General features: G+C 39.4%; 1 protein-coding gene across 5 annotated transcripts in view; it reads left to right on the forward strand.

Annotated features, from left to right (window-relative positions):
* agtpbp1 (ATP/GTP binding carboxypeptidase 1) overlaps nt 1-14543 on the forward strand; it is a 42435-nt gene that overhangs the window by 3276 nt on the left and 24616 nt on the right. For 2 of the 5 annotated variants that reach the window (XM_084138782.1, XM_084138785.1), the window contains 9 exons: nt 7576-7643; nt 7753-7816; nt 8820-8966; nt 9176-9307; nt 9471-9564; nt 12275-12312; nt 13616-13824; nt 13929-14106; nt 14419-14519. In XM_084138782.1, the coding sequence (XP_083994908.1) occupies nt 7576-7643; nt 7753-7816; nt 8820-8966; nt 9176-9307; nt 9471-9564; nt 12275-12312; nt 13616-13824; nt 13929-14106; nt 14419-14519 (1031 nt within the window). Of the gene's footprint in view, nt 1-1006; nt 1144-7575; nt 7644-7752; nt 7817-8819; nt 8967-9154; nt 9308-9470; nt 9565-12274; nt 12313-13615; nt 13825-13928; nt 14107-14418; nt 14520-14543 lie in introns of those variants that run through there. The other 3 variants (XM_084138781.1, XM_084138784.1, XM_084138783.1) reach the window with 2 other exon arrangements.

Below are 14543 nucleotides of genomic sequence, written 5' to 3' on the forward strand. Positions count from 1 at the left end.
ACCAATGAGGTTCATTCTCGTGTTACGCAGCACGTTTGAGCTTCAGCAAGAACCAATGAGGTTCATTCTCGTGTTACGCAGCACGTTTGAGCTTCAGCAAGAACCAATCAGGTTCATTCTCGTGTTACGCAGCACGTTTGAGCTTCAGCAAGAACCAATCAGGTTCATTCTCGTGTTACGCAGCACGTTTGAGTTTCTGCAAGAACCAATGAGGTTCATTCTCGTGTTACGCAGCACGTTTGAGTTTCTACAAGAACCAATGAGGTTCATTCTCGTGTTATGCATCACGTTTGAGTTTCTACAAGAACCAATGAGGTTCATTCTCGTGTTACGCAGCACGTTTGAGCTTCAGCAAGAACCAATCAGGTTCATTCTCGTGTTACGCAGCACGTTTGTGCTTCTGCAAGAACCAATGAGGTTTGTTCTCACGCGTCAAGCATGTATTGAGCTTCTGTTTATGTTCGCTGATCAATGTTTATATGCGAATAAAAGCCTACATTTAATCTGTTCATCATATAAAGCGATCCTGTCTCTTCAGAAAATTTGGACTAAATCATATGGATTTATTTTACGATCTCTTTTTGAAGCATCAAACAGCCTGAGCTTGCTGAGATGCTAAAGAGATCAGCTGTGAAATGTGACAGCTCGGGGATATCCAGCACCCGTTCGCTCTTCCCCCTGACCCCCGCTGACCGTAACCGTACACCGCATATGCGTAATATCTGTACTGTGTGCACAGTGACCCCCACACCATGCCATCAGCAACTGAGAGAAAATATGGAAATGTTCCCACGTCTCAGAATGGTCGCCCCTTGTGCCCTCCCCCCCTCTCTCTCTCTTTAAGTTCCCCTTCACATTCTCGGCCATATCCTGACATGCTCGTGACCGTCATTGATCTGTTGTGGGCTTTGCAGGCGTGTGTGTTTTGACTGACAGCTGTGAGCTGTGGGAGGGGTCTGTGTCTATGTGAAATATGATTACCCCGGTGTAGAATTTCCCCAGTATCAGTGTTATGGATAAAGCGCTGGAGTGTATTCAGGTTATAAGAGTGGTGGGTTGGATATGTGTTAGGAATAAAGATGGACTATAGAAGCCATGTCAGAAGGAAGACGAGTGGTTTGTGTCGGCCCTCGTGCAGCCCTGGTAAGATCAGATCTTTTTACAGCTTTACACTTTCCAAACAATACTTACGATATGTGATAATCAAGTTTCTAGTTCATCTAGTTTCTAGTTTTTTAAACTATTAAAAGGATAGTTCACTGAAAAATGAAAATTCTGTCATCATTTACTCACCCTCAAGTTGAATGAGTTTCTTTCCTCTGTTGAACACAAAAGAAGCTAATTTTGAAGAATGTTGGTAATCAAACAGTTAATGGTGAATTATCAGTATAGTAAAATTCACTAAGGCAGATTAACTGCAAACAAATTGCATTCTACTAAACAAAGATATAACCCTTAAAGGGGCTATATGTAGTTTTTCTACTAAAATGAATCCTTTTTTTATTGCCTGTGTGTGAAGGGGTTGTAATCTCACATTAAAATGATCCACTTGGCGGGTTTTGCTATTACCTCTGAAAGCAAGTATTCCTATTTCTATGTGAAGGCTCCGGGTCGGATTTACCGCGAAATCCAGTGACGTGACGGAGACCTGCATGCGCGCTCCCGAGCCTCTCGCCTTGTCTACTGACTTTGCACTCAACAGCGACAACACTGCAACTTATGACATGGAGTCTGCTAACACTACGAAACGACCTGCTCCCAGCACAACACAGACTCCAACACAAACTCCACATAATGATAAAAAACTAAAAAAAGTTTTATCTGCTGAAGCTCGTCAGGCCAAACGTGAATCGGATCAACTTCGGACGAAAACACGGATCAACATCTACATTAAATAAATATGACTGACTGACTGACTGAACATGGGCACTCGCTTGTAAACGTATTGGTTGCAATCTGAAACATCACCGCTAGAGGCTGCTGAAAACTACATATAGCCCCTTTAAAATAAATGAAATTATTGAATACATTGTCTTATTGAATGTCATAGTAAAAGTTGATTATTATTACTATTTATTATATTATTATTATTATTATTATTTTAGGAGTAGTTAATAGTAATGTTTCTAAAGCAGAAGTGTATAGGTTGAATAAATGTCAAAATGTAATTAATTAATGAACTTGTGGCAGCTATATGAATTAAAGTTCAAAAAAGAATTTTTCAGTTTGAAATTTCTTAGCATGTTCTTGCCATTGATTTATTTGGGTGGGGGAGTGATCTTGTTACTCTGCACTTGGATCCGTTTTGAAACGCATTCATGTGTCCGTCTGATCTTTGCTCGTGTGTCTTCGGTTACTCCGCGTCCATTGGAGAGTTCAGAGTGATTGAAACCAACTCGGCCTGACGTGTGTACTCTCCAGCCTTCTGCCATGTCATCAGTTTCTGATTTGCGCAGCACTTTTTATTTATGTGTGGGTGTGCATCTACATCTAGGCTGGGATATGTAACAAGTTCATTTGCCGTTAATAGATGGAGCGGCCGTGTCTCGTGCGCGTGTCATTTAAGAGGGATCTTGGCATGCATAACTCAAGCACGCTGATATATTTAACGCTGGCCAAACTCCTTGTTCTTCCCGAGGTGTTGAATTTAGATGTGCTACTGCCTGCTTGTCTTCTTCGCTTTTTCATTTCTCACGTTGTTTTTAACGTTACTCTGCAGTCTTCAGACTGTGACTGTGTTGAGTTGACAGATGCTTCTTTTGTACTTGTGCTCTAATAATAGAACCAGCCAACAAGTGTCATTATTTTACTAAAGGTTTAGTGCCATTTTTAAGGTCATAAATAAAAGATGAAAATTGTGGGGAGGGAGGGGAAATTATTATTAAATACTTTTGTGTTCTTTTTTTCTTTTTTTTATTAAGTCAATATTCAATATCTATGGAAGCTTGTTTCCACCACTAAATAAAAGGTTATTGAGACTTTTTATCTCACAATTCTAAATGTGTCGCAATTCTTTTATTTAAAACTTTTTTTCTTAGAATTGCATGATATAAACTCGCAATTGCGAGTTAAAAAGTCAGAATTGCAAGAAAAGAAGTCAGAATTTTGAAATATAAAGTCTCTATTATCTTTTAAATTGTTTCATTCTTTTTAAGTTTCCATAAATATCACATTTATACAATACTGTTCAAAAGTTTACGCCAAAGATTGCAATTATTTGATAAAAATAAGTAATATTGTGAAGTATTAAAATACTGATTTCTATTTGAATATATTGCAAAATGTAATTTATTTAAAGCTGGATTTTCAGCATCATTACTGTGACAGTTCATAACTGTTTTAAGTTAGTTACATAAAAACGTAGATTGGTCTAATGTGATACTAAAAAGGAAGACTGATTGCCCCTTGACTAACCGCTAGTTGGTCATACTCTTACTTAAGACACAGGCTTAACATAAAGGCAATGTTTATGCAACTGGTTCAAACCAATAGACTAGTCTCCTTGAGCAGGGAACTTGTTTAGTTCAGTTAAAAACTCATCGAGTATTTTCTTTAATTACTTATAACAAAGACTGACATGATTGGAGCGTGTAGAAACTAAATTTATTAGACAGTTGTTGTCAGGTTTCATTGGTAATTTCAAATATGAAGTTTAATCGTAAGCTTGGTGAACAGTTTTAGAGAATTTGATGTTTCCCCATTCAAAGAGATTGGAGCTGCACTTGTATGCCCGAGAGGCGTTTCAAAGATGGTCTCTGAGTGAAATTGGACTTTACTTATAATGAGTTTACATTGAATAAAATGTAAAAGAATTGAATAGTTAAGCTGCATTTTCAAAATTCTGGGTGGTAGTTGAGAGAGAGTAGAGTTACCATGACAACTGCAGCACCGCTTGTGTAACTCTCGTCTCTTTCTCTCTCATTTACTCTTAAGGTTAGTTAAATTCACTAAATTTTATAGCAAATTGTTATTTACTTTAATGTCCAACCAATTTGTTTTAAATTTTGATTCATAATTTTAAAGGGATAGTTCACCCAAACATGAAAGTTCTGTCATTAATTACTTGCGCTCATGTCGTTCCAATACCGCAAGACTTTAGTTCATCTGTGAAACACAAATATCTTTTTGATGAAATCTGAGAGATCTCTGTCCCTCCATTTACAGGCTATGCAACTACCACTTTGAAGCCCCAGAAAGGAAGTAAAGACATCATTAGAGTAATCCATGTGATTGGAGATTAAAATTTAGTAAATAAAGTGGTAAATTATGTTTTTTTGCACAATCAAAGTAGTCACGTCACTTGTTAAACTTGAGGTTAAACCACTGGAGTCACATTGACTACTTTAATGATGTCTTTCAGGGCTCCAGCACCTGATTTGGTAGTGCTGGGGGAAAATGTATAAGTTAATTTAATCATAAAATTACTATTGGTTTGCATTGATAAGTGCAGTTACTAATAATATTACATGTTTGTTTATTGGAGATTTAAAAGTAAAGCACTGAGCTTGAATTGATATAGAGATAAAATTGACTTTTTAACAACAGTAACGTGCAAAAAAATCATTTTTACAGGGAAAAGTTAAATATTCTACTCTTATTAAATGTGCCATTGCTCTTCTATTGGCTCATACTGAACTGACCAAAAGCATCAGTGATTATAAAAGGAGCTGTGTAATCTTTACAATTCACTCACAATTTGAAGAAAAGTTTTAGTTTTTCATGACATTTACATTTACATATATTCATTTTGCATTTTTATCCAAAACGAGGAATACAGCAAGCGATTCATCGTGAAGAGGCAAATAAACACAGGAACTGCTCAAAATGCAAAGTTTCAGACATTGCTCAGAATAGAATCAGCTAAAATATAAGGGATTAAGGAAAAGTGAAAGCATTGTCATGAGACTTTATGACTTCCTACTTTTTCCCATATATTCAAGTGGTGCTCACTGCAGAGTCAAATGACGTCCAGCTCCACCTCTCTGGACGTCTAATGGGGTGGAGGGTTGTGGGAAGGGTTAGGGTGTGGTTGGATATTCTAGCTCCACCCATCAGGCCCAAATTACATTCGCTCCTCCTAGATGGACTAGCGAGGGTGAGCTAAGACGTAAGCTCCACCCATTTGCTCTGCAGTGAGCAGCCTTTCCATATATTAGGGAGTAGAAATGGCTCCTCTGCCACCATCTACTGGTTATAGTGGTAATTTCATGCCTTTTTTTTTTTTATGAAAGTGTTGCCACGAAGTGTTAGTTTTCCTTCATCTTTAAACTTCTAGTTTTCGAAATCGTCACATTAAAAAGTGTGAAGCACTGAAGAACTTCCCTCTTAAAATGTTGTACGAACCCTGAGATGATTAATCCAAAAAAACATAACAATATTTGACTACTTCTGCCACACGACCATGGTTACAGTTAGCATTGCTATTAAATTCATGGTGAATGTTGGTGATTTGTGGGTTAAAAAGCCTTCTATAACTTGTTTGTTCATGGCACAATGTTTCTCCTGGTTTCCAGGTCAGCGCTGTTTGATGATCTGTGGTTCATAACAGAATTCTGTGCTAAATTTTAATGCTTCCCACTAGATCTTCCAGTGACGTTATTAGTTCTGTGGCAAATTCGAACGCTTTCTCTCTGGATCTCCTAGCGCTGTGCAGCAACAGAGTCGCGTGATAAAGATCGGCCCGCGAGTAAACCTGTTCTGAGCTTACTACTTTTCTGGGACTTTAAAGTGGTAGTTGCATAATCTGTCAATGGAGGGATAGACATCTCTCAGATTTAATTAAAACGGTCTTTGTGTGTGTTCTGAAGATGAACAGTCATTTACGTGAATTACCTGAGTTACTTACTTGAGATACTTGAGATTAACTGATTTGTTTACCTGAGATACTTACCTGAGTTCAGCTAGTTGTGTAAAAGAATTGGAGCATTTGTGCATATTGTTAGGTTTTCTTTATTAATTTATTTACTTATTTATTGTGGTTTTGATTTAAGTAATTATATGTTTTAATATTTATTTCAACATATGCATACTGTGACTTTATGACTCTGAAATAAAATGTTTAATAAAAGACAACGTAGAGGACTGCTTGAGTAACCACTAACAGACTCTGGGCCCTATTTTAACGATCTGAAACGCAAGTGTCAAAGCGCAAAGCGCAAGTAACTTTGTGGGCGGGTCTTGGCGCTGTTGCTATTTTCCCAGCGGGATAAATGACTCTTGCGCCAGGCGCAAATCTAAAATGGGTTGGTCTGAAGTAGCTTCATTATTCATAGGTGTGGTTTGGGCGTAACGTGAAATAAACCAATCAGAGCGTCATCTCACATTCCCTTTAAGAGCAGGCGCGCTTTGTTCTAAAGCGGATTCCTATTATAACGGCGGATTTGCCAGACGCGCGCCAGGAGCGGTTCACAGCCAAGGAGAGCAACGCTCTCGTCAGGGACGTTGGGGATGGAGAAACACACCCAAATTAACTTCGGTTAAAAAGGCGTATGATAATTTGGGTAAATGTGTAAGCTAGATGTATGCTTTTATAATAAATTGTCTATCTATCTATCTATCTATCTATCTATCTATCTATCTATCTATCTATCATAATAATGTATGATTTGCAAAAATGAAAACTGCTGCTTCTGTGAAGATGAGAGAATCAAAGTGTATGCGCGTTGTGCACACGCTACATTGATTATGGCCAAGCATGCGCCCTTAAAATAGTATATGAATAACATGCGCAACGCGCCACTGACTTTAAACTATTTTTTCCTGGTTAGTGGCGCAATTGTTTTCTAAACCTGCAAAATAGCATGAAGGAACGTTTGCGCCGGAACACGCCTCCTTTTTTGCGCTGAACCGCCCAGGGAGCGCAAGTTCATTCCCTAGTTTAGCGACGTGCTTCTGTGGAGGGAAAAGCGCGCTTTGCGCGGGTGCAAAATAGGAATGATACATGCGTCGGTGTACAAAGTCAATTGCGCTGGGTGCAAGATAGGGCCCTCTCACTCACTCACTCATATTCATAGTTAAGTTAAGTTTTTCCCGACTGCCCTGGACCTGTAACAATGTACATATGGGCTTTGTGTTACTTTGTTAATGTACACGAGCCCAGTTGTGTGATAATATGAGAAATCAATACATCACTCAAATAGTCAGTTATAAGCAAAAAATGCATAAAAGGATCTAATAATCACTAACGATTATCCCTCATAGAATTTTATTTTATTTTATTTTATTTTATTTTATTTTATTTTATTTTATTTTATTTTATTTTGAAGCTTGTTTCCTCCATGGAATAAAAAAAAACATTAAATTGCGACTTTTTATCACAATTCTGACTTTTTTTCCCTCAGAATTGTGAGATAAACTCACAATTACAACTTTGTATCTTGGAATTCTGAGGAAAAAGTCAAAATTGCTAGATGTCAATTCATCATAAAAAAGTAATAAAAAGTCACAATTACCTTTTTTGATTTTAATTGTTTTATTCAATGGTGGAAACAAGCTTCCGTTTATTTTATTTTTTATTTTATTTTAACTGTTGAATCATGAATTGTATGTTAACAGAATATTTGTGTCATGTTTTAGAGAAGACCCGTAAGGAGGTGGGGTCTAAAGGCTCTGGTGGGATGGAGGTCATTCTATCATCTCTCGAGGTACCATCACTCAGAACTGACAACTTTACGCTGCCATGAAATCACGTCTGTTTTATTTTAGCTCAAGTTGAAGTGCTTTTCAGCTGCTAATCTACTTGATTCTTTACAGAATACACGGGATTTGCAGACCAATCTGAACATCCTCGGTATTTTGAACGAACTGTTGACTGTGGGTGAGTTTCAGTGTTGTTATTGTTACCTAAAACTATTACAAAATTTAAAATAAAATATAATGTAGATCTTAAAACTTAAAAAAGTGAGAAATATTACCTAGGCAACTAACTGAAATTAAATAAATTGAAGTACTTAAATTATTTAATCTAAGCGTCGTGACCCACCAAGCCGACAGTCGCTTTGATTGGTTGTTCAGATTAGCTAGCGAGTCAGTGCACATGAATAAAAGCGAAAGTGATGAAAGTGAATGGAATTAAGAAAATTATCAGCATGATTGATATTCAAAATGGGAAGCAAGCGCTTGTGGACTTTCATTGTCATCAAAATCTTAGCCATATTTCACATCTGAAAATACAGACAAAGGACACTGTTATATTGACAACATGACTAAGCATTTTGACTATCTTGTTTGTGAACATTGACACAGAGACTTCTCATTTTGATGGCACTGATATTTTCACTGACATAAATACTTTTGAGAGATGAACTAAGAATTTTGAGCAAGTTTCAAGTTTTTTTACAGGTAATCCATTGTGTGGTGCTGTCTGTATGAAGTGTTTTGAGAAAAAGCACTTACTGGTTTGCAAATCTTAAGGATGATTCAAGAAACTTGAATGAGAAAAACTGTAAAATAGCATAATAGTGGCACTTTAAGTGGCACTCTAAAGGTGATGATACATGGGGCGAGATTTTTTAGCGATGATGCTTGGGCACTTTCCCATTGAGAATGTGCAACAAATTTCTGTCTGGATACTTTAGATCGGTCGTGGGCCCTGTGTATCTCAACTGTTTGCCCAGCAACATTGCTCAAAAAATTGCCTTGTGTATCATCACCTTTAGCCTTCCATAAAAGTCCCATTGTACTCTACACTAGAATCAGCTAAGAAAAGCTGTAATCAGGAGACTTCAGTCAAAACAGTGTGTTTCTGAAGGACAGAATGACTGTGTCAGGTCTAGCATAATGTTTGTTTCACTCTAACTCTGCTGTACTTGTTGTGGTAGGTGGAGGCCGTAGGACCGGGGTGTTTGTGTCTAAGGGAGGAACAGCGATTCTGCTGCAGTTGCTAGTGAGCTCTAGCAAAGACCCTCCTGCCAATGAGGAGCTAATGATTCTCATTCATTCTCTACTGGTCAAAGTTGGCCCAAAAGGTACAAAAGACACAAAAATTTCACTTGTTTTAGCTTTGCTAACCCTGTAACCTAAAGTCAGAATACACAATATTTTGGTACAATCCAAACAACATCTTATAAGTCTGCAGTTATAATTTATTTATTTGAATCTGTTGAAGTTTGATTAAGATGTCAGATATTGCAGTGGAAAAATGAACAATTTCCAGTGACATCACTTCCTTATTCAGACAAGAAGTTTGGTGTTAAAGCGCGTCTGAACGGGGCTCTGAATGTGACTGTGAATCTAGTGAAACATAATCTGCACAACTACAAGCTGTTGTTGCCATGCCTGCAGGTGCTTCGGGTCTACTCAAGCAACTGTGAGTTCACTCGCATTACATTTGATGTTCTCTGTAGTAAATTTACATTAAGAAATACCTTTGCAATATGCTGATATGAAAAAATGTGATTTGGTCAGTGATACATTTTGCTTCACTACAGTAGGGCATTAGTGAACCTCAAGATTTTCTGTCTTTTTTGTAGTGGTAAATGCAGTGTCGCTGGGAAGGAGTGGCGCTTTGGAGATCATGTTCGATATTATTGGACCCTTTAGCAAAAAGAGCACCACTCTACTAAAGTATGTAGAGTGTGTTCATGTTTACCTGATCTGAGAAAGATATAATGCATATTCCCTATATGACGGTCTCATCGATGTTTTGTCGAAATGACGACTCTAGGGGTTGCTCCTGGGAGCCCCAAACACCTCTGATGTATTCAGAAAAGGCCAATGGAATTGGCAAATTAAATTTGCATGTCCAGCCACTCCCCTGGTATAAAAGAGGGGTCTGGCCTGCTTAACTCATTCAGCTTTGTTCTTCGGAGCCAATCAGTGGCCTCTATTTCTCCTCGCACACACACAGATAAGTGGAGAGAGTTCCCCTTGAGGACATCATTCAAGCATGCCTTTTTGTCCATGTCCTTCTGGGAGCAGTAGATTTACTTCTCCCTCGGACGGCAATGATCACTGTCCTGAATTGTTCATGTCCTCACTGTGAGGAAATGGCCATGGGCATGCTGCGCTAGCGCAAAGCTCTCGTTCTTTTTCAAGAGACCAAAAGTCACCTCAGATGTTTCCCATCTTGGTCCTTCTACCTCTGGGTACGAATCCTCTGCAATTCTCATGGGACTCCCATTCCTCTGCACGCTCGTGTCCTCCGGATGAGTTTGGCGGCTCGCCCCAGGGTGAGCTTAATTTCTCGTTCAGGGCTGGCGAGGAATATGAATTATCAATTGCAGCATTAGAGGGCGGGCTTGCACCTTTAGAAGCTGAAGACTCACCTGAGCCTCCACCCTCGGGTGTGACGGCTCAATCTGAGGCAGATGCTGAGTTGGCGGCCATGCTTTCCTGGGCCGCAGCGAGCATTGGGCTGGAGTGGATTCTGAGTGCTCGTGGCTGGACAATTGATTCTTGGAGTCTGAGCGTGAACTGCCCCAGTTCCTTCCTTCCCGGAGGTGCATGAAGAGCTGGCGAAATTGTGGAAAGCACCTTTTTCTGCTAGAACACAGTACACCAGCTCCTCTGTCTTCACCACCCTAAGTTTACCATGTCTCTCGAGGGCTTACAACAATGCTGGCCAGGCCGCCTCCGCCCTGCATGTTATGCCGATCCTGCAAGTCTACCAAGCCAAAGTGTTGAGAGATCTGCACAAGTGGGGTCCCGATACAGAGATGATGCAAGAACTGCAATCGGTGACCGACTACGCCTTACGAGCTATGATGGTCACGCCGCAGGCTCTGGGTCGGGCGATGTCAACACTCATGGTCCAGGAGTGGCACCTATGGCTTAACCTGATGGAGATGAGGGATGCAGAAAAAGCACTGCCCACCTGTCAACAGGCTACTAAGAACCCTTCGGAAGGCTTCAAAGCGAACCAGAGATGGACGACCCAGGAGAGGAGAGGCTGCTGATCTGCTCGCCTTAGGATTGTGGAGAATTCTCACTCCCAATGGAGGGATGCGAGGAGAGCATTTTTCTTTGGCCAGACAACACCAGCCTCCTACATGATCAGTAGAAGAGCAACTTTCCACTGGGTCTCACACACTCACGCGATACTCATGGCTCTTTTTATCATGACGGCCAGGCATCGAACATTTGCTCCAGAACCTTAATGGATGCAGAACCTTCATGAACTCCTCATGTTCTGCTGCATCAAGCAAGCGTGATGAGTAACGACTAGAATGAGAATGGCCCACAGGATTGTGGATGCAATTCTCCTGGCCTATCAAGCTCTAATGCTTATGGATTGAGGACTCACTCCACTAGAGGCATTGCAGCCTCTTTGGCTCTGGGGAATGGTGCCTCGTTAGCAGACATCTGCAGAGCTGCGGACTGGGCTACACCCAACAACTTTGCGTCTCAAGTTTTGCTCCATATGTGTTGACTCCCTAACAGCGGTTCCATATGTATTCTTCCATTGTTCAGTTTCCTCCACACTGTGTCTTCCCCTGGACAAAGCTCTGCTCCGTCGCCAGTCAATGTGGTCGGTAGTCTCTCCCCTAGTTGGTGGAGCCCACCGCAGAGACTTCTTCCCTATGTAGTACTTTCCATCAGATAAGTTCATAGCTTGTATTTTCCACATACTAACTCCCCTTCAGATAGGATGTGCTCTCTATAGTGTTCCTTTCTCAGTAGAGAAAGAGAACGCTTCCCAACATTAACAACCAGCTATACTCAACTGCAAAATGCAATGGAAAATCCCCTAGGGGCGAAGGGAGATTAGGGGTTATAACCTCTGGGCGTTGGAAGGTTTTGAGTGGGTTGAGTGCACTTGTTACTTGGCATCTGCACTACCGAAGCTCGTAACGTTAGTTTTGGCTTTTATTATAGGGACCCCTAGTGTCGGTATTTCGACACGTCAAAGAGACCGACAGATAGGGAACGTCCTGGTTACTATTGTAACCTCCGTTCCCTGATGGAGGGAACGAAGACGTAGTGTTCCTCCTGCCACTGCTCTGAATGGCTGCTGAAATGGTCGAGATGCTGTCTTGGCTCCTCACAAACCTGAATGAGTGAAGCATGCCAGCCCTTTTTTATACCCTGATGTCCAGGGGAGTGGCTGGACATGCAAATTTCAGTCGCCAATTCCATTAACCTTTTCTTAATACGTCAGAGGTGTTTGGGGCTCCCAAGAGCGACCCAGTGTAATAGTGTTGGTATATCAACACATAACAGAGGTTACAATAGTAACCAAGACGTTTTGTCTAATTGTTACAAGAATGATATTGATTATTGATTTATAGTTAATAATTTTTTCTTTATTCATTTATTCTGATTTTTTCCATCTCAGGGTGGCCTTGGACACACTAGCAGCATTACTGAAGTCCGGTAAGATGCCTCCTTGGATGATTCTCACAAAAAAAGAACATGTCAACATTATACACCAAAAAAGAAGAGAAGAATTTATATTTTGCATCAAGAAAAAGAAACCCAAATGACATGACTTGTGTATGACTTCATTCCCATAATAGTTTTGCACATTTTAATCACAATAAATAAAAATCTAATTTTCATTACTGTAAAAATAACATTATATAAATGTAAATTATAAAAAAAATAATTTAAAATTATAAATTTATATAAAATTTAAATTGTGACATATTTATAAATTGTAGTAGTTTGTATTACAGTAATGAGAATAATAGGAATATTAGAAATATTAGTGAAGAATGAAAATATTACAGATTTATCTCCTGATTTATACTTAAATTATTAACCTTTTTGCACCACAGTTATGCATTTAATATAATATAATAATACTATTTTATATATATATATAGTCTGTCTGAATACTCGATTCTGATTGGCTGGAAGGTGAAGCAATAAAACCGTTTAATGCACAGGTCCATTTAATCACTGTGCCATATTAATGCACTGTTTTCATTGAAGCCTCACACAAGCATACGTCACTCGCACACACAAAATCAGCGATCACACTGCGCACACACACAAATGTTCAGGAGCACAGAAACTTATCAGCGCTGTCCTGCGACTTTTACTAAAAAAAAACAATTATCCACTACCATGTTATATTTCTCAGCAATGAGGGAGTAACATTGCTAATTTTTAAGTAATTAAACTCACAACTTTGTTGTCAATAGAGAGAGATGCTGAACAGATACAGGTAATTCACACATCTCTCTCTCTCTCTCTCTCTCTCTCTCTCTCTCTCTCTCTCTCTCGATAGCTGCAAATATTGGCACCTTTAAGTTGTCAATGCTGACAATTTAAATGACCATGGTAAAATATTTGAGTGCACTGCTAGCTGTGGATTATCCCTTACATGTAGTAATGTTGTGAACAATATTACAAATTTAAAAAAGATGTTTTCAGTTTTACTAAATTCTAAAATGTTTAAAATCTATTCCTGTGATGCAAAGCTGAATTTTCAGCATCATTACTCCAGACAGCTGTTGTGCTTCTTAATATTTTTGAGGAAACTGATATACGATTCTTTAAGGAATAGGAAGTTCAAAAGTACAGAATTTATTTAACATAAAAAAATTGTAACATTATAAATTACTTTACTGTAACTTTTGACCAATTTAATGCATCATTGCTGAATAAAAGCATTCATTACACACACACTTCCACTACATTACAAATTATCTCTCGTGTGTGTGCTCTTTAGGAATGAATGCCCGTCGGGCGGTGGACAGAGGATATCTTCCCACACTACTTGCAATCTACCAAGATTGGCACCGCAATGACACACGTCACCGCCATGTGGTCATCCGCAAGAGCATCCTGGGATGCATCAAAAACATCACTAACATTAAGCTTGGCAGGAAGGCCTTCATAGACGCCGGTGGGATGAGGATCCTTTATAACGCATCCACTGTATGAAAGTTTTAGATTACGTTTTTTACTTTACTTTTTATATCATTGGAATGTGCCAAACAGCTTCTCCACAGTATAAAGATATATTACTGTGATGTGTTCAGGAGTGCCTGCCCGTCCGGACACTAGATCCACTGGTCAATACCTCCAGCCTAATTATGAGGAAGTGCTTTCCAAAGAACCGCCTACCACTGCCTACCATTAAAAGTGTCTTTCTCCACCCGCTGCCACACGTACCAGCTGGTGGACCGGTGGCGCAGCTGTACAACCAGCCGCCAGGAGGTAAAACACTCACAGGTGTCAGAGGGCTGGTGTTTTTATTGGTCTTGGTGCATGATAATTCTGATGCACTATATTTATTGCCTTTACTGTTGTTATTGTGGATGATTCATCAATACTCAATGGATTAAAAAAAAGTCCTTTCCATTTAAAAAAAAAAAAGAAAAATAAATATGTCAGCTTACATAAGTAAAATTGTATGCAAATGCTTTTTCTGGCCCCATTTAATATTAGCTTATAGCACTGCATAAAGTGTCAGTGTTGTTTGTTTGGTGTAGCGTCATTGGTAAGAGATCCCTCTGTCTTCTGTGTTAGTGGATGATGTAGTTGATGAGAGCGATGAGAATGAAGCTACGGAGGTCGACACAGAAAATGACACGGAAAATGAGGAGGATGAAACCGGTCTCAAAACACAGGTAACAATGGTCTCATTAAACTTC

This window comes from Abramis brama (assembly GCF_963993115.1).
Source record: "Abramis brama genome assembly, chromosome: 16".
In the NCBI taxonomy this organism is placed as follows: Eukaryota; Metazoa; Chordata; class Actinopteri; order Cypriniformes; family Leuciscidae; genus Abramis; species Abramis brama.